At 38.8% G+C, this 20,345-nt stretch overlaps 1 protein-coding gene and 1 pseudogene across 1 annotated transcript; one reads left to right on the top strand and one right to left on the bottom strand.

The window, feature by feature from the left end:
- Positions 1-532: 532 nt before the first annotated feature.
- Positions 533-5,054, top strand: LOC116266986 (trans-resveratrol di-O-methyltransferase-like; annotated as a pseudogene).
- A 4,274-nt stretch (positions 5,055-9,328) lies between these two features.
- Positions 9,329-10,549, bottom strand: LOC116266985 (uncharacterized). Its single transcript, XM_031648532.1, has one exon. It carries the CDS (start codon positions 10,547-10,549, stop codon positions 9,329-9,331), a length of 1,221 nt encoding a protein of 406 aa, XP_031504392.1.
- Positions 10,550-20,345: the final 9,796 nt, after the last annotated feature.

The following is a 20,345-nucleotide window of genomic DNA, read 5'->3' as shown; positions in this document are numbered from 1 at the left end:
GGGTCTGGTATCTGCGGCGACCTCTAATCATCAAAGCTATAGATCCATGGATCTGAGGTCCAAGGCTACTGACATTAGTTCCACTCTTTTTTACATGTAGAGTGGATTTGAGCTTTGTTCTGCTGCAGAAATCAGAAGCACATATTTTTAGAGTAGATATTTTTAGATCAGCCTTGGAAATGAGATTAGATGCTAAGGAACATGTGTTAACAATCTTCAATAATGCTATTCGTCTTTTCGAGATATCCCTTCCACCCTCCTACAACTCATTAATTGCCTGCATTGAAGTCACATTCATCACAGTAACTCATGCATTAATTTGGCGTATTAAAGTCACACTCATTACCAATTAATTGTTTGCATTAATTGTGCATTAAAGTTACAGTCCTCTCATTATCTCGTGCATAATGAGACATGGTGCAAAATGAGACATGGCTATTGACCTGTCGTTTGAATGGAGGCAGCTGCATCTATATAAGCTGCCTGTACACAGCTTACAAATCAACTGCATTTTCGTTTGTTTGGGATTGTTCCTTTCCTTCCGGCAGAGTGATGGAAGAAAAGAATGTCAGAGAGAGTATTATGGATCAGCAGATAGCAGCAGCTCACCTGGAGACACTTTCGTGCTGCTACATGAAATCCTACTCCCTCAAGGCCGCCATTGAGCTCGGCATAGCAGACATCATTAACGGCCACGGGCAGCCGCTCACTGCTTCCCAATTGGCCGCCGAGATCCCCATCAACTCCTCCATGGATGCCTCATGCCTCGATCGCCTAATGCGCCTATTGGTGCATGATGGTGTCTTTGTTGAAGAGGAAAAAAAGACCGGCACAGGTGAAGTGCTGTATGGATTGACACCAGTGTCAAGGCTGTTACTAACGGAGGGCCGGCATAATCTGTCAGCAGTTACCATGCTGGGCCTCCATCCCTTGATTGTCTCTACGTGGGACAATTTGGCAGCTTGGTTGCAATCAGGAGAGGGTAATTGGCACCATACTGCCTTTGAGGCTAAACACGGGGAACCATTATGGTTCAAGGCGAGCCTTGATCCTAAGATGAACAAGCTGTTCAATGAGGCAATGTCCAGCATGTGCAAGCTGTCTACGGGTTGCATGGTTGAAAGGTGCGGTGAAGTTTTCAAGGGAGTGAGCTCACTTGTGGATGTTGGGGTGGGAATGGGACTGTGGCCGCCATCATAGCCAATGCTTTCCCACACATCAAGTGCATGGTGTTGGACTTACCCCATGTTGTGGCTGCATCACCACCACAGCCAAATGTTGTCGTCATTGGAGGTGATATCTTTGAGTCAGTACCACCAGCTGATGCAGTCCTTCTCAAGGTAACAATTTTCATTTTCAATTCTAATGTTTTACTTGGGGAAATTACTTATTGTACGTTTCAGAGACTTTTCCGTCCAACCAAAGAGAAAATGCCCCTAAGCCATCTCTAAGGCTGCACAACAATTAAAGCCAACTCGAGCTTGACTCGAACTAGCTAATTGGTTAAGCTCGAGCTCGAGCTTGCTTGTTAAAGGAGTTGATCTCGAGCTTAACTAAAAGGTCACGTGTATAGACCAGTTGAGTTTGGGTTATGAATTCGACTCGATTGAACTTGAGTAATTTCGTTTAATGTAGGTTATCGTTTTTTATTTGTAATATTAACTTAAAAGAAAAATGAATGATAAGAGATCAGCCAAATGGGGAGTTGGTAAACAAACCAAACTAGTTGACTTCGAGCTGCGACTTGGATTACCAAGTTGAGCTGAAACTGATGTTTTAAAACTTGACTCAAGCTTAAGCATTCCTTAGACAGTTCGACTCAAACTGACCTCAAGCTGAGCATGATACGAGTTGAATCAAGTTAGAGCTGATTGAGCGAAGCTTGACTAGGCTTGTGTGCAGTCCTAGCCATTCCCATGCCTTCTGTTTGAGCACACATTCATTTTCACAAGAAATAAGTGCTGATGAGATTTGAACCAGCTGACGATTGCACATTGTTGATCAGTTGATGCTGAAATGGCATATTTGTTGAATCTTTTCCAAGGCCAACCCCAAATACTAAACTCTCGACATTCATCCTTCAACTTAACACTGTCAATCCAATTAAACTTCAACATATTGATCACGTAGTTAGCTTTTTGTTTTATTCTGCCAATGAGAGGGTGCACGCTCACTAAAAAAAAATACTAGTTGTTATTTTTTGTTTTTTGGTGATAGTTGTAAATCGACTAGCAATTATTATAAAGGAGGATTAGGTGACCACCAGTGAACCTGGTTATACGCAACATACTGATACTCATGCGCCAGTATGTTTAATGACTAAAATACCTTTAGTTTACATTGAAAAAGAAAACTTTTTGTAAAGACAAAATTAGAAATGAAAAAAAGTAAAAATATTATGGAGGAATTTTTTTTTTAAATAAATTACCAAAATGTCATTCCCTACATTACTACGAGTGGTGTGCCTGCCGCATGCAACTTTCCCTTGATCACCAGAGGTAGAGCCATAAATGAACTGTATGCCCTTCAACCTTTATTTATTAATTTTATATCAACATTTTCAAATATTTGTCCAGTAGCCTCGCCTTAAAATTGAATTTAGACAATGAAATTTCAAGACATTTTTACTTCACTTTTCAAAACTAGATCTACATCTACATGCATGCCAGTTTTTTTTTTTATAAAGTACCTAAAACTGACTTAACCTCTCCACCTATAGAATAATCTAAAACTACTTAATTTGAGCACCTCATAAAATTTGAATTGTGTTTACTCTTGCAATTCGAGTTAATCCTTGAAATTTGAGCTGACATATATTTAAGAGGGCAGAGAGAGAAAGAGTGTGTGTAGATTAAAAAAATGTGTTAACAAAACAACTTGGTGAGAGAGAGAGAGAGAGATATGAAAGATAAATTACATATACAAGATCAATTTGCTTATTTCACCAATAACAACTTGAGCAGTTGTTGTAAAAAGAGCGCTTGAAACTGTTTCATATCGAACAAGTGCATAATGAATTTAGTTGACAGGCCAATAAAAAGGCTTCACGTATTAAAATTCCCAAATTTTTAAATATTTGTAAAATTTAATTTCTTATTTTTTGTTTCTTTATATTTTTTTTCAATTTTTGGAAAAATGATTATGCCAGTGCATCTTGCCGATTATCTTCAGTTGAGTAAGAAAATCAGCCGACTCATTGGATCAACGTCAGGGCCCACATATTTGAAATTTCTTCCCTAACATGAGTTTGACTCATGTCAGAAAAAAACTGAAACTAGTTACATGCACACCATTGTGGAAGGATGTATAATGATCAAAATGCGTTTGATAAAATAAAAAAGGAAGATTTTTAGAAAGATGAAAAAAGAATTATGAAAATGTTGAAAGTCTAAAATGTATATATCTTTACAAAAAGTTTCTAAAAATATCCCAACTCTCCTTTAAATCTTGAATCTATATTTGTTGCATGCACAGACTATGCCAACGACTTGATCTCAAAAAAACAAAAAAACGTTGGCATGAGGTGGTACCAAATGGTTTGGTGGCACATGGCAGATCCCATGTACACAGTCCATGGTGTGGGTTTGGGGGATAAACATTCGAGACCAATTTACATACGCCAGTTCATTGTATGCAATGAGCGTACGCCAGGGGTGGACCCTATTGACAACATGTATATTTACTTTTATGCTCAAACATTATATATGCATGTGCATGAGATAAAAATATGTGTGAAATAACAAACAAGTATGAAATAATGTTTATGAGATAACAAAATATTTATGAGATAATGAATAGACGAATGTATGAGATAACACCAAACATAAGTATGAAATAATGTTTATAAGATAACAAAAAATTGATGAGATAATAAGATAACAGATGGATGCATGAGATAACACTAAACATAAGTATGAGATAATGTTTATGAGATAGTAAAATATTTAAAAGATAATAAGATAATGGACAGATGAATGTATGAGATAACAGAAAAGATAAGTATGAGATAATGTTTATGAGAAAACAAAAAATTTGTGAGATCAAGAGATAACAGATGAATGTATGAGATAATGTTAAACATAAATATGAGATAATGTTTATGAGATAATCAAAAATTTATGAGACAATGAAATAATGGGCGAATATATGAGATAATACTAAACAAAAGTATGAGAATTTTTTTGGTTTTGTTTTATTAAGGAAAATTTGTCTTTTGCAAAAAAATAACTTTTTTCATTTTTCATTACCTACTTAAGAGGCATTGGGCAATAGAAACACTAAGTGTTCTATGGATCTATCATAAAGATTTGGTATATTTTATGTAATACTGAGTTTTAGCATTCCATGAACTTACCCTAACCTTTGTTATTATATTAGTGTTCTTATTGCCAAACGCCCCATTGGGTTTCTTCTTTTCTTCCTACCAAGTTCAATATAACAGACTACTAGATTGAATATACTTTAATTATTGTGAGCTGGTTGTTAGTGATATAGGAAGCTTTTTAATTTTCTCTTTCAATGTTTTGTGGTTTGTCGAGATGTAACGGTTCTATGAATATATAAATTTCATCCTTCTATATGCTTTACTGATATTGTAGATGACAAAAACAACTTTCTTAGAGAAGAAAAGAATGTATTTTAACTTTGAGTGTTTATTCCAATTATTAATGCTTATGCTAACAGGCAGTAATGCATGATTGGGGTGACGAAGAGTGCGTGAATATACTGAAGCGATGCAAGGAGGCCATTCCAAAACCAGGAGGGAAAGTGATCGTTGTGGAGATAGTGATGAAGAAATGGCCTCATCAAGCATTCAATGAACTGCAACTGGTCCTTGATCTCCTTATGATGGTTATGCACAATGGAAAGGAACGCAACGAAGAGGAGTGGAAGCAGTTGTTTATCGATGCAGGCTTCTCCAGCTATAAAATAGTTACGAGCATTGGCATCTACTCTCTCATAGAGGTCTTCCCTTAGTTGGGACTGCTGATCGATCATCTCGCTGAGTACTTGTCACTTGTGCTGCAGCTTGTTAACGTGATCAAATACCTCAATCACAGCACAATATGAGATACGATGCTAGAAGACCTGATCTCAATCCCGTAGTTGGTGGTGTGCCAACTTAAATAAAATCTCAGTTCCATTGGTGGTGGTGCACTAAACACTTTATGCACTTGGATGAACTCTTTTAGTATTACGTTCCAATGTGGGAATAAATATTGAGTTTTTTCCTTATTGATGCAGTGAAAGAGAGCATTGACTTTTCTCAATCACAAATCAATTAATTTAATTGAACGAGGATAATAATAATAAAAGGTTTTAGATAAAAAAAAAAGGGCCGGAAGAAAAGAACAAAGAGGGGAACACATTTTTCTTCTTCAACATCTAATTAAAGAAAGAGTGGATATGCATAATCCCACATTGTCAAGTAGTGAATGGATCACGAACCAGATTACAAATGTAGTATTTATCCTAATGTGAAATAAGGTGCCCAAAAAATCCGTCTACACCCTTGGAAGACCAAATCTGTTCCGCCTCTATCCTTTCATCATGCGAGTGGACCTCCTCAGCTGCAAGTCACCCTATCCTAGGCCTCGACTTCTACACAGATCCACATTGATGCTCTCTACCAATGCGTTCATTGGGGACAAATCCGTGCACATGTTTGGCAAATTTGGATCAACCGGGTCCAGCTCTATGAGTCCGCCCTGCATCATTTTTCCTTAACTGGAAAATATTCCAATACGACCAAGTTGAAGTTTCAACTTGAAGATAGGGATATTGAAGATGAGTGATATGCTCCAATGATCACCCATTGAGTCAATCAAATATGAATTGTCACTAAACTTTTAAAATACCCTAAATAGACCATATTTTTGTGAAGTCAACTTATGATATGTGCAATTGGGAAAGGTACATGATGCAAATAGATCATGACTAACTTCCAACATGAAAATTCCTGTGACAATGTGACTAATCGACCTGTTCCGTATACATTTAACAGCTCTCTTTTAACTTTGTGAATTTCCTGCATATGCTTAACAATTCAACTAAAAATAGTTGAGGGTTGAATGATTTGTGTTGTTGGGGTAAGATCACAAACATGCACAAAAGTCCCATCATAAAAAATATAAAAGGGATTGATATTTGTGGGCCTATTGAAAAAATCATTGTATGCAAATTCAGCTTGTAGCAACATAAGGTCCCAGGCTTTGATGCAAGCAACTAAAAGAGGTAACAATTGTACACTTACAGAGAATGAAAGGGGTCATCTTGGAATATCAGTCAACTGCCACAAGGATACAATAAAGTCCTTTAGGGGGCATTTGCTTCACAGGAAATATACTGTTCAACAGGAAATTTATTTCAAATTTTTAAAATTTTTCCATGTTATCAAACATAGAAAAAAAAAAATCGACCATTGGAGGCGAATCTGGAAATATATTTCCGGAAACATCTTTCCACCCAGCGAGGTGGAAAGATATTTCCTGGTTTCTTTTTCTGCCCGTTAGGGCAGCATCATCGTCTTCCTCTCCTCACGCCCAGCACCTCATGCCCACCACCGTCGTCGTCTTCTTCTCCTCATGCCCAGCATCGGCTTCCTCCTGCACAGCATTCTCACCAGCGGCTTGATTGGGCATCTCCTCACCAGCGCATCATCTAGCAGCGGAAGGGGAAAGAGGAAGAAAAAGGAAGAACGAAGGGGAAAGAGGAAGAAGGAGGAAGAACGACAGGGAAAGAGGAAGAACGAAGGGGAAAGAGGAAGAAGGGAACGAAGGGGAAAGAAGAAGAAGGAGGAAGAACGAAGTGGAAAGAGGAAGAAAGAGGATGAATGAAGAGGGAAAAGAGGAAGAAGGAGGAAGAACAAAGGGGAAAGAGGAAGAAGGGAAGAAAGGGGAAAGAGGAAGAAGGGAATGAAGGGAAAGAGGAAGAACGAGGAAGAACGACCATCATCTGTCGCCTTTCTTCTTCCTCCTCCCTTCTTCCCTTTTTCCTCCGCGTCACTTCTTTCTCCCTCCTTCCCTTCTTCCTCTTTCCCCTTCGTTTCCACCGATTCCAACTTTTTTTCATCAAACGATGAAATTTGTTTTCAGAAATATAACTCCAACTTAACAAACACAACATGGTTTTGGAAAAATAAAATTTTATTTCCCATTCATCAATTCCAGAAATAAATTTCTGGAAACTTGTTTCCGTTTCCACTTTTCCAGCCATCAAAGTAACCCTAGTACAAAGCCAGTAGCCACATGCTTGAAGGGACCTTCTGAAGCAGGTAAGGTGTGCTTACAAATTGACAGTTTGCTTTCATCCCTTACATGTCTAGCACATGCGACAACTTTCACGATGTAGTTTTGGCTAAGAGGACTACTCAGACACTTAAGAAATGTTTTGTCATGACCAAAATGACCATATAAACCATTGGAATATAACTCAGAAATGAGGAAAACCTAAATAAAGAATAGGAGATGCAAATATAACCATCATAAATGGAAGAATGGAGGTCACTTCAGGATGATTTCAAAACACAAGTTTCTCAAATTCTTTTAAAACCAGGATCAATGAGGGATGACTATTTACAAATATTGAATTCCACAACTTGAGTGGACAAGGTGCTAAAAACAATAGCCTTACAAATAAAAGGATGGGCTACTGATGCGTGAAAAAAATCAAGTAATCATTCATCTTTACAGATGTTTCATTCTAAATGTTAGTAAATGGGAATTATTAATGTTTCATGGAAAAAGTTAGTAAAGGTAGATCTTCAATCTTTAGTGGCTTCTTTCCAAGAATTGTCACTAAACATCTCAACTTTCATTGGTTTTCATTGATGTTCTTGTATAAAACTTCAATGAACATAGCAGGAAAATACAGTTTCAGCATTGGCAAAAATGTCAATAAACACATAAAAAATTTGCTAAAACATTTAGCAATGGTTCAAATCCGTTGCTAAAAATATCAAAAAACTGTGTCTATTTGCTCTGTGCCTATTGTGTGTGTATATATATGTGTGTGTGTGTGTATATATATATATGTAGAGAGAGAGAGAGAGAGAGAGAGAGAGAGAGAGATGATACTAAGCAATCTACAAAGAGCATTTTATTATAAAAAAATTGAATTGTGTACAACCGAAAAAACATGAAAAACAATGTTTTACAACTGAGATGAGCATTCACAAAAACTTTTTTTATTTGATTTAATCATATCCCTACTCTCGCAAAGTCAACAAGCAACCCCCTCTACAAGTTCAACTAATGCTCATCATCCATTAGTGTCATGGTCCATTGCAATGTATCAACAAAAGGCATGATGACTTGATGCAGAAATTGATGGGAATAAGCTGAACTCTAAGCAGCCATGTCTCCATGAGTCGCCATGTGCCCACCTCGTTACCAACCCATTCCGCAACAATCCTATAGGGGAAAGGCCCCCTAACCTTTTATTCCAAGAACAAATATATATAGAGCAAAAGAAAGGCAATCACTCTACCTTAAGGGCTAAAACGATCCAGGAAGAGAAACAAACCAAGAGGACACCAAAAGTTGAAGGAACGAGATTTACAATGTTTGGGTTAAAAGAAACAAAATATCATGAGCAGATTGTTGTTGCAGAATTTGCACTCTATGAAAGAAGTTGCCATAGTTGCTTTGCCATTTCTGAAAGGGGCAATGTCCTTCGAACGTGGCCTGAAGTCTTCTAAGCCAAGGCTTGTTGTTAGAAATCAGTAATATATTCTCAAACCTCTCCAAATCACCAACCATCAAGAGCTGACAGAGGATAGTGTGTTCAGGTAGGTCATTGTTGCTCTCCCACCACGCTACTCCTTGGACAAGATGCAGTACACTCGAGTCTTTAAGCAGAAAGGTGACCAGCTTTCTACCGTTAGAAGCTACAGAGGCAACTTGCAGGCAAGCTTGACCTGTCGATATAGTGGGGCAATTGTTAGGAACAATCCCAATAGTCAGCCAAACCTATAGGTCTTTACTGTCATCTACAAAATTCCTCAAGGTAGCATTGAAGCCATCAACACAGACCCACCAGATGGCATGAGAGTCTTGTTGAGGAGACAAAGCTTCTTCATTATGGATTTTCAAATTGCGTCTACACCATATTCTCCAAAGAACGAGGTGAAAGCAGATTTTCCATCACTTCATCTCTTTTGAAACTACAAGAGAACCAATGTTTTAACTCCATGACAATGGTGCGTTAGGGGGAAAGACTTCTCTTCAATTTACAAGCAACGAACTCCCAAATTTTTGAAGAGACAGGTAGGAAAAAAGAACGTGGTGAGCAGACTCTTCGTCCTTGAGGCAAAAAACACATCTGTTGGCTAAATAAATGCCACTTTTCTTTTGTCTATCAAAAGTAAGGAGACAATCACAATAGCCAACAAAACATACCACTGCGCTTTAGGATGAGATTGAGGGGACCAAATCAGCTTCCTCCAAGGCTCCTCAACATATTTCTTTCTCACCACCTCCCACACATCAGACGTGTTGATGTTGGAGGCAGGAGGGTTTTGCCAAAGAATGAGGTCTTGCTGCATTTCTATGTTAGGTCTCTCCATACCCACTCGAGAAAGAAATTCGTTGAAGTCATGAAGAATAGGCAGGTCAGAATCAAGGACCTGCTTAATGGATAATTTCAGCGAAAATTCAAAAGCAGATCTTTCCAAAGGATTCAATTTAGAAATTAGGAGAGAACCACCCCAATTATCCGTCCAGAACCGAATGGAGCAAATACCAATAGACCATCTGACTTTATCTTGGATTTGAATCCAGCTATTTCTAACACCTTTAAAAAGCCAAGACTCCTTTTTTGGGCACTTTAAGGTCCAGAGACTTTGGAAAGCAAGAAATTTCTTCCTGATAAAATTTGCCCAAGGGGCTTCATCCTGGCAGATGCGCAGCGTGATACGACCAATACAAGCTTTGTTCCAATCATCAAGACGTTTTAAACCAACACCCACCTCCAACACCGGGTGGCAGAGAGAATTCCAGGCAACCAAGTGCACACCTTTCCTAGCTTCTAGGCTGCCCCAAAGGAAGTTAGCCATAGCAGCTTCAAGTTTATGTTTAATAGACTTAAGGAGCATAAAGATGGAGTACCAGTAGCCGATGAGGCTTAAGAGAACATACCTTATCAAACAAAGACACCCTGACCAAAGCGCAACCTTGTTTTCCACTTTCAAAACTAGAGAGTCACATAAGCTATCCTGCATATTACCCGCAAAGAAGGGAACATCCAAATAAGGAAGAGGCAGTGAACCTTGCAGCCAGTCAGAGTTGTTGATGAAGGAGAGAGGAACTCTTTGTTCCCCCAAAGAGATAGCATGAGATTTATGTGGGTTAACACATAACCCAGAAGAAAGCTTAAGGGCCTCGAGAGCTTGCATAACCTCATTATAAGAGTGGTGGTCACCTCTAGAAAAGATGATAAGGTCATCGGCAAAGGTAGGAAGAGAAGGGCACGCCCCAACCCAAGGGATATAGGGAGGAACCAGGGATTTGTTCCAGTGTCTGTACTCCAAATTTCTAGAGAGCTCTTCCATAACAACTAAGGAGACATGGGATCCCTTGCCTCATGCCTCTGCGCATTGGGTGAAATTCTCATGGAATCCCAACAATAAGAACAACAAAAGAAGCTGAAGAGACACACATCATAACTTTCTCAACCCAAGCCATGCTGAAACCCAAGTCGATAAGAGCATTCTTAAGAAAAGCCCAGCTAACCCTGTTGTAGGCTTTGGAAAAGTCAATTTTAAAACAAATGTTACTCTGACGTAGACCCTCAGGTAAGTGAATACATTCATGAGCAAAGATAATATTCTCTATGATAGATCGACCTAGAAGGAATGCACTTTGGTCCTTGCTGATGACTTTCTGCAGGCAAATTTTCATATGGTTAGAGAGAAATTTAAATATAATCTTATACAACACGTTGCATAAGGCAATAGATCGGAGGTCATCAACTCTGCAAAGACCCTCCTTTTTGGGAATGACAGTAATATAGTTATGATTAATTTTTTTGACCAATTTCCTGGTGATTAGAAAGCTATTAATAACCTACTATAAGTCAAGGCTGACAATGCTCCAATGGTGCTGATAGAATGAAGCTAGGAAGCCATCTGGACGCAGTGCACTATTTCCATCCGTGGAGAAAACCACACGCTTCACCCTCACAAGAGTTGCCGAGAGAAGCAAGGTGGCATTATCCTCTACCAACAGTCAAGGGGCATCAGCCTTCGTATTTAGACAACAGCCTGAGCCATCCTTAGAACCAAGAAGATCACAGAAAAAATCATCGTCGATTGTTCTAATGTGATTCACATCGTTAATTCTAGTCCCTGCATGCTCTAAGGCAGATAAAGAATTCTTCATTCTATGAACTTTGACTATTGCTTGATAGTAAGCCATACTATGGTCGCCCTCAACCATCCACCTGACACGAGCTCTTTGCCTCCTTAAGCTATCTTCATCTTCAAGGGAGGCTTGCAATTCCTTTCTGATCAAAATTTCATGATTTATGTCTCTAACAGTAGAATCCAATTCAAGAGATTGGATTTTGTCAAGTTCATCCCTTAAAGCTTTGATACGGATTGAGATGTTACCCACACAATCCCTATCCCAACTAGAGAGAGTATATCAAGTGGAGTCCAGTTTCTTAATCACTCTCACAAGGGGGCAGCCAAAAACATGCGAAGTCCTAGCCTCTTGTACTAGGTAATTGCACTGTCTTGCCCAGAAGTGGAAATATCTGAACTGAACAAAATGTTTGGGAGGGTTTGGAGTGAACTGTGTAGACACTTTGAGATCAGAGTGGTCCGAAGTTGATCTAGGAAGGATCCACAGATCAGTAGAACTGCCCCATTGAGCCTTCCAAACATTATTAATAAAAGCCCAGTCTAACCTGCACAAAATTTCACTCGCACCTTTTCTGTTATTGCTCCAAGTGAACCTACAATTAGGGACAGACAATAGAAATATATGGCAGTTCGAAGCAAACCTATTAAAGGAAGAGCAAGAGTTAAGATTAGGTTGGTGGCCAGTTTTGTCTGACCTATCCAGCATAGCATTGAAATCTTCGACTAATAAAATCGGTCCTTGAAAACTAGATATGATGTTCTATAGATACATGTGAGCCCAAACTCTATCGGCATAATGCGGAGGAAGATAAATACCCCCAGCCAGGAACTTGACATGAGATTGTTTATCAGTGACCTCCAAAAGAATCCAATACCTATGTAGATTAAAGACCAACACAAAAAATTTTTGTGGTTTCCACCCACAGAGGATACAAACCACACTATTGCACATATCAACATTGGACATGGTAGCGTATGAGCCAAGCAAACCAGGGTTAATGTGGAGCCGATCAACATGAATAAGGGTGCCAAAAATGAAAAAGCTATCAATGGCCTCATGCTGCACAGTGAGGAGCAAGTCATGTCTAGCAGAATATCTAGCTAGGCCACAGATATTCTTGGCTAAACACTTCATTGAAGAGGGGGAGAAGCAGTTACCTGGTCGGGAACATTAGCTTCACCGACAAGAGTAGGAAAGTCAATGGTCTGGTGTGGTGGAGAGGTGTTTGAAGCAGACTCTTTCTGGCAGTGGCTCACGTGCTTATGCTTTCCTGTTGGCCCCACTGGTTCCGGATCAGCAAAACTGTGATTAGTAGTACCCTGTGCAATTTTCCTATGGCCAAACAATCTGTTGTCCCTTCCACAGCTTTGAGTGATACCCCCTGTTGAGAACATAACTTTAAAATTACCGGCTTGTGATTCAACATTATCAACCTCTTGGGCATCACAAGGAGCTTTAGCTAGGAGCTGAGATCTGTGTTTAGGGGAAGATTTGAATGAAAAACCAGGGGGTATATCAGTAGGCAAACTATCGATCTGAAAGAAGTTCCTTGTCGCATCCTTGATGATATCTTTGCCTTTCGCTCTCTTTATGGGAAGGTCATTTCTAGGCTTATGGTGGGACTTATTCACACGTGCTTTATTAGTTTGATCCACAAGAGGCTTGTCGTCGTTGATGGTTACAGAACTCCTCGCTAGTTCCTCATGAGTATAATCCAATTCCATTAGAGCTGAGAATTGTTTTTTGGATGTAGGTAAACACTTCTGTCCTTCCAATGTAGGCCCTTTGTTGGAACTGGATGCCTTCGACAAATCTTTGCCATTTGCCACATCATGTTGGTAAGTCCCTTGTCTACGAGATTCACGCTTGGGGCATTTGTCGGGTGGGTGAGAGTTAACACCATAATTCCTGTAGAGCCATAATCTTCCCTCATAGACTAAGGGTTGGGAGACGGTGTGGCTATCCTAACTGAAATTTAGGGGGGAAGAGGGGCACTCAGAGGAAGTTCAACTCTGATTCTGGCAAAATCGCCTCAATTAATGTCTCTGATCTGAGTGTCCATTTCCAAAAGTTCACCCTAAAGGCACTTGGCTATGCAGTTAAAGATCTTCGCAGTCCACATATTCAGAGGCATATTTGGGAGGCGAATCCACGTGGGGCAAAGAGCTCAGGCGGCATGGTGAGAGGTTGCCCTAGCTGCCATTGGCAAGTAACAAGAGTCCTACCTCCAACCCTCCAAGCTTGCTAATGCATAGTAGCTGTTGTTTATCCTCAACCCTAATGAGAAAGGTGCCACAAGCGAGAATGGTGAACTTTGGGTTGGCTTTCCCTGTTCATTGCCTGGTTAGTTCTAGAAGCTCAAAGGAGAAATTGGTGCGACCCATTAGGGGAGGAGCCTTGCAACCGAGCCAAAGCTGCCCATTGGAACGGGTGGTTCATCTCTTCATAAGCTTCTTCAGGGATGAAAAGTTTGAATCTGCCATCTTGAATCTCCACATCCAGAAGTTGTTCTGGTTGGCTGCCAGCAGAAGTCCCTCCAGTAACCAATGAAACCCATGATGGTTCCTAGGGGAAGACGTTAGTTCCCTTTTATCTGATAGAATGGATTATGATCCTTGCAGAGGGGGATAATCCTCGCCAGATGCCATTGGCATCTCCATGGCCCACGGTCCCTCACCCACCCAACATGAGGGGAAGAAAAACCCTCGGCCTGCCTAAACCCTTCGACCAGCCAAAAGCCCTAGCGGAGTCTCTCTCTCCAGTTTTTCCGACTACATGCTCCACTTGAAACTTTTGCCATCGCCTTTGTATTCGTCGTCTCTTTACGAACCCATTATTTTCCAGTTTTGCACATGTCTAGGTCCATAGGAAAGAAAATCACCTCCCCACTCTCTCATTTCCATTGGAAAGGTATTGCAGACTCCAACAAAAACATCTATTATCATGGGATTCGGTCTCAATGGCATTATGACAAGGAGTTTTAGGCATCCCCAACCTTTATCTCCACAATTTGGCTTTGCTGATTCAATGGCTGCTGGGAACCATGACCAGTAGTTTAGATGTGCTAACCTCATTCATACCAAATGGAAACTTTTAGTGGCTGATTTACACCTCTCTCTCATTAGATTGTTGTCGGGCATCTCATATATGGCGTTCTTGGATATACATCATTTTGAATCCAATTTAAGTCAGACCTCGATCCAAAATCCAAAATTTAGCTAGATCTAAATCTTTGTTCGGATCCAAATCCACGATCTAGATCCCAATTTAACTTTTAGATCCAAATCCGAAATTTTGGATCTAAGTTTGACATTCATAATCAAATCTGATATCCATATCCAAATTTGAGATTCAAAATCAAATCTGATATTCAGATCCAAAACTATGATTCTAGATCAATTTAAGTATTTGATCCAGATCTAGGTCCAAACATGTGCCCTGGATCCATTGCCAGACTCAAATCCACATTCGAGATCCAAATTTATCATTTGTATCAACTTCCAACTCCAAAATTCTAAATTTGACCTACCCCGCATTTGGATCTAGTGCCTCAACTGGTTCTATCAAGTCTGCCCATATCGACGACTTTTGGGTGCCCCTCTCTTTTGACGATGTGCTACCGACGAACAAAATTGCCAGAGTTTCGATGCCTGTCAACCTCCAGTAGCTACCCCAACTGCCACTCATAATCATCTTTCCCACACTGACCAACTCATCCCTCACTCCACATCCTTCCTTGCCTCTGCTGCCAATCTCTAGAATGGCGATGGTTTCCACAGACTTTCATCCTTCATCGACTTTCCTAACCACCAAATCCCTCTTCCCTCCACAACCTTGTCTGACTATTCTCCTCTTGTCAACAACTTGAATTCCCCATCTGCCACCTCTTCTACCTGTGGTGACGTAAATCCAATAGTGGACTCTAGGGTCTTTGAGGAAACCTTGTCTCCTCCTTGTACCACCCTTTCTGTCCCATCTTCTCTCACCCTCTCCATTACTCATCCCTCCAGTTCCATTTCTCTCTCTTTACCTCGGTCATTCCCCACCGTTTTACTCTCCTCTTTTCCTTGCCCCTCTCTCATCTTTCTTCTCTCCACATGACCCTCATCTTCTGCCTCACCCATTACGCACCCTCCTTCAATCCTTATTATCATCTTCTGTCTCACCCTTCTTGCCAATCAAATCTGATCAGGTTTCATCCATTTGGTTTCCCTTCTTCAATCAAAGATGGAACAAGTCACTCTTAGGGACATCCAAAATCCGTGGCGAATGGTTCGTTTTGTTTACAAAGCCACTACACAATACCATGGTGGCATATAGCTCTTTTGACACCATTCTTTATAGGCTTCTATAATTGATATTGGTAGATTTTCCATTACAATCGAATGTCGGGACCATTTAGGGCAACTTTCGTTCTATAATTTTTTTTATGGTCCACATATCGCATGTATCCCAGTCTGAGAGTCCTTTATTGTGTGCTCATTAATGTGCCCTTCAACGAAAGTGTTCCCAATAGTAGCCACTTCTTTCTTTTCAGACCTCTTTAGTCATTCTAATCAAACAACCAGCGTAGATGGATTTAAACGTGTCTCACAGTCTCAAGCTGAGCAACTTCATGCCCTATTTTCAGCCTAAGAGATTCACACCCATCTGATTATCTGGATTGATGCACCAGGATTAGATGGATTCCTAGTTGATTTTTTGGACTAGTTTTGGACCAAAGTTCAAGGTAATTCCATGGCAGTGTTTGTGAAATTTTACTACAATGCTTGGCCAACAACATTGATCTTATTACTCCAAAAAAAGAACAACTCTACAGAGACTGCTGTTTTGTGGACCATATATTTAATGATGGCTTTCAAGAGAGTTATAGCCAAAGTGTTGGCAAATCGACTCCACCCATTTCTTACTAATCTATCCATTACAGATGCCATTCACTCTTGGTCGTTCTATCCACACTCACTATATTGTAGCTTTAGAAATTGCTCACTCAATGGCATTTTCTAGCTCTTCATTTTATATGCTCAAACTTCACCTACATCAAGCTTTCAACTCTGTTTCATGACAGTTTTTATTTCAGCTTATGGAGTTTATGAATTTTGGAGATTGTTGATATCTCGGATCAAGTAACTCACTATAGATGCCTTAAACTTTTCATTGCCAAATGACCCTTTCGCCTATTCTAATGGAGATTTTGTGCTATTCTTTTCAATTTCTCAAATGCAAAGGCCAATGATAATACGTACATGGATTTCATAATCCAAATGTTAAGCCACTAGACAAAGATCACCCAACCTGTTGCCAGTCAAAAAAATGAGCCCAAATTTTGTCTAATTTTCATGAAATAGCTGTGTTACTTCTGAAAGTTATGTTTTATTGATTAAATTATGTACATACTCATATTTGCATATCAATAGGAGCTTCTACAACCCATTTTCTAGCACTAATTTGCTCAAATTTGGCTTAAAATGGCTCATTTTCACTATTGTTCAACAATTTCTTCACACCAGCACATCTATTGGTCTCAATAACTTTCTTTTCACATCTTTTTCAATATCATCTTACTATTTTAAGTGATACCCTCAATTTTTGAAGCGAAACTTCCATGATAAACCCTCCATTCTTCTCCATTTTGGCTAAAATGATCTCATTTAGTCCCTGCTTTGCAAAATTCTCAACGGTGACACCTTATCAATCTCAACTAAGCTCATATTAAAGTCTTTTCAATGCCAGGAGAGTATTTTCAAAGTTACTTTTTCATCCTAATTTAAGCTTTAGGTAGTTTTCCTAACATCAAGTTCACTCTCTAACCTTCATTTTGGGTACCTCAACTGAAATTTTCTTAATCTATGGCTAGTTATCTGTTATCACCCCAAATTTTTCCAAACACGAATTCAAAACTCAATTTTAGACGCAAGATTTAAATCTAAAATCCAACTCTCGAACCCAAATAAGATCCAAAATACAACTCTATAACCGAATTCATTATTTTAAACTCAAAACCCAAAACTGAAATCAAGACAACAAAATTTAAATTTATGAGCACTGCGTGCACATACACGGACCTTCCCTTTGCTTTGGGTTTCACTCTCACGCCAAAACCTGTTTTTAGGCCTAAGTCGCTCACTACTCAGCATCGGCGATTAATTGAACCCAATCTAAATTTAAAATGAGCCTGGAGTTATTCAAAACAGAGTTGGCCCACCTATTTGCAACAAAAAGTATTTTTATACACATTTTAAATTAAAAAATGATTTTATGCTCTTTATGAACAACCTTTCATTTTTATTTATTTATTTAAACAAAAGAGAGTTGGCCTGGAGTTATTTCATTTATTTCATATTAAAAACAAAAACAAAAAAATATTAGTTTCATGTGTTGCGCGATGCGCAGCCACGTGACACCACGTTGCGTGACCGCGCGTTGCTCACCGTGCCCACACGATCACGTTACGCGATCGGTGCACCGATCGCTGCAGCACACGACAGTGTGTTGCACGCTGCTGCACATGTTTTTTCGAGATGCTGCCCGAGCTGGGGCCAGCCCGCTGCATTGGCCCCATTTTCCTTCAAAAACCAACCATTGGATGGCGGTTTTAAACTTTTTAGGTGGGCATTAGCCCTGCCCACACCCCAAAAGGGTCTTTGCAGGGCTAGTGACCAATCCCAATGGTCAAAACCTAAAAGAAAAATTGAAAATAATTCAAAAATATTTAAAATTTGCATGAAAATCTTGTCAAATTAAAAAAAAAATTGAATTTTGAGTTTTAGCTCCAAAACTCTCTATGTATATCCCCACAATCCTCCCTCTTGACTCTTGGGGGAACCTCTAGTGCTCTCACTTGAAGATTTAGAGCTTTTTTTACCTCTTTGTCCCCATTTCTTCTTTTATGATCATTCTTCTTCTTGTTCTTCTTCTCCAACTTGGGAGCAAGCTTCTCCAAGATCCAACTCTTCAAGGAAGTACAAGGATATCTCTTGGAGAAATATCTTCATTATCTTGGAGCCTCACTCAAGGTAAATCTAGATCATTCGGATAAAGGTTATTCACTTTTCCCAAAATCATTCTTGTTAGAGGTATGTAATCAACATTCCAATCATTTTTCTTTCCTTACTTTCTCCCTTCTTCATCTCTCCATGGCCATATAAGATAGCCTTCAAACCTCATCTTCAGAATCATAGCTATTCTTGAATGCACCAGGAGCATGAGAAGATGAAATAAGATTTCATTTTATAATTTAAGCATGTTTCTTTCTTGTCTTGAATGTTGATTTATTATACATGCCTAGTTGATTGCTTTTCCTATACGAATGGAAATAAGAATTTATTTTATGATTAAGGCATGTTTTTTTCTTGTCTTAAACGTTGTTTTATTATACATGCCTAGTTAATTGTTTTTCTTATATGAATGAATGGTGAAAGTGAGTGTTTGTGTTGGGATTCTTCTCTATTATTATGTTGATTTTGAGATTGGGTCTTGTCCAACTCCGAAAGGTCATTCACGAATATGTATATGTTAAAAATGCATCTTCATGTCATTATTATGTTTAGTTTTCTTCTTAATCACCTGATTAGGAACCATAATGAGTGCCTTATTATATTGTTTTATTTTCTTTCATATCCAACGGTGGAAAAAATATATTCCCTTGTCATAAACAAAATAATTATGTTTTGTGTTCATATATAAAAATATTTAAAATCATGTTTTTCAAAACGTTTTTGAAAGCAAGAACTCTTTCTAATGAAGCTTTGGAGGCTTAGCTTAGGCTCTTGCATGAGCCTAAGTTCCTCTCTGGTCTATATAAAAATTGAAATTGGATATTTTAAGTCATTTTTTGATTTTTAATCTCATGAAGGCACATACATATAATACGTATATGTGCATATGATGATGTTTTCTATCATTTTCTCTCTATGTTTCCATATTTTATTTTACAAATTTTCATATACACATGAATGCATATATATATATATATATATATATATATATATATATATATATATATATATATATATATACATATTCCATTTTCTCTCTCTAGAAGCTTCTATTTTTCTTTTCAAGTTAAATGTCTTCTCCTGCAAATTTCTTATACACACGTACACATACACACACATATATGTATATATACTTCTCTATTTCTTTTCCTCTAAAAATCTCTCTTTTTTTTTTAATCAATATCCTCTTTTTATAAACTTTCGTATATGTATATGTGTGATAGTATGTACACGTATATTGTGCAGTTCTCTCTCTCTCACTCTCTCTTTTAAGAACTTATTGTTCCTCTCTATTTAAGTTAATACTTTATTTTCAAAAGCTTTCACATACCAGACCCCATGCTTACTTTCCTTTTTATTTCTCTCTCTCCCTCTCTTTCTCTGTCTCTGTCTCTCTCTCTCTCTTCCTCTTGTTTCCTCTCCACCGAAGCTGCCATTGCTGCTTCAGGCTGTCTCAAGCAAGCCTCCGGCTGCCAGCAACAGAACGACAGTGAGATTTATTTATTTATGACATGTATACATATATTTTTCCATTTTTGCAACAGTAACCTCTGGCATTAAGCACTGGCCATATAATATGTTACTAATCTTCCCAGTTCTTTTACTGTTGAAAAACTGTAAAAGCGTGAAGTTGGTTCAGAATGTGGCCTGATCTAATAGGAAACAATGACTTGTTTGTGTTCATTCCCCTTTTGAAACCATTCATATGTAACCCAGTCTCACACTCTGCCTACTTTTCAAGTGAAAATGATTGGGGAGTAAATAAAAGATCGGCCCTCAAAACATACTTACTCGAAAAGACCAAAAAAGTCCAATAAGGGAGCCGTTGGGGACACAAAAATACAGCGAAAGTATTGAAGGAAGAGAAAAAGCTTTTATAAAGAAAAAAAAATGAAGGAAAAGACAAAAAGTAGGACAAGAACTCCCACATGTTTGAGGAGGGTAGCTTTGTATGCAACCAATTTGGAGGCCAGCAGTTACTCTA

Source organism: Nymphaea colorata, chromosome 13 (genome assembly GCF_008831285.2).
Source record: "Nymphaea colorata isolate Beijing-Zhang1983 chromosome 13, ASM883128v2, whole genome shotgun sequence".
NCBI classification, from domain to species: Eukaryota; Viridiplantae; Streptophyta; class Magnoliopsida; order Nymphaeales; family Nymphaeaceae; genus Nymphaea; species Nymphaea colorata.
Note: the sequence above shows the minus strand (reverse complement) of the source record. Positions and strands in the feature narration are given on the sequence as shown.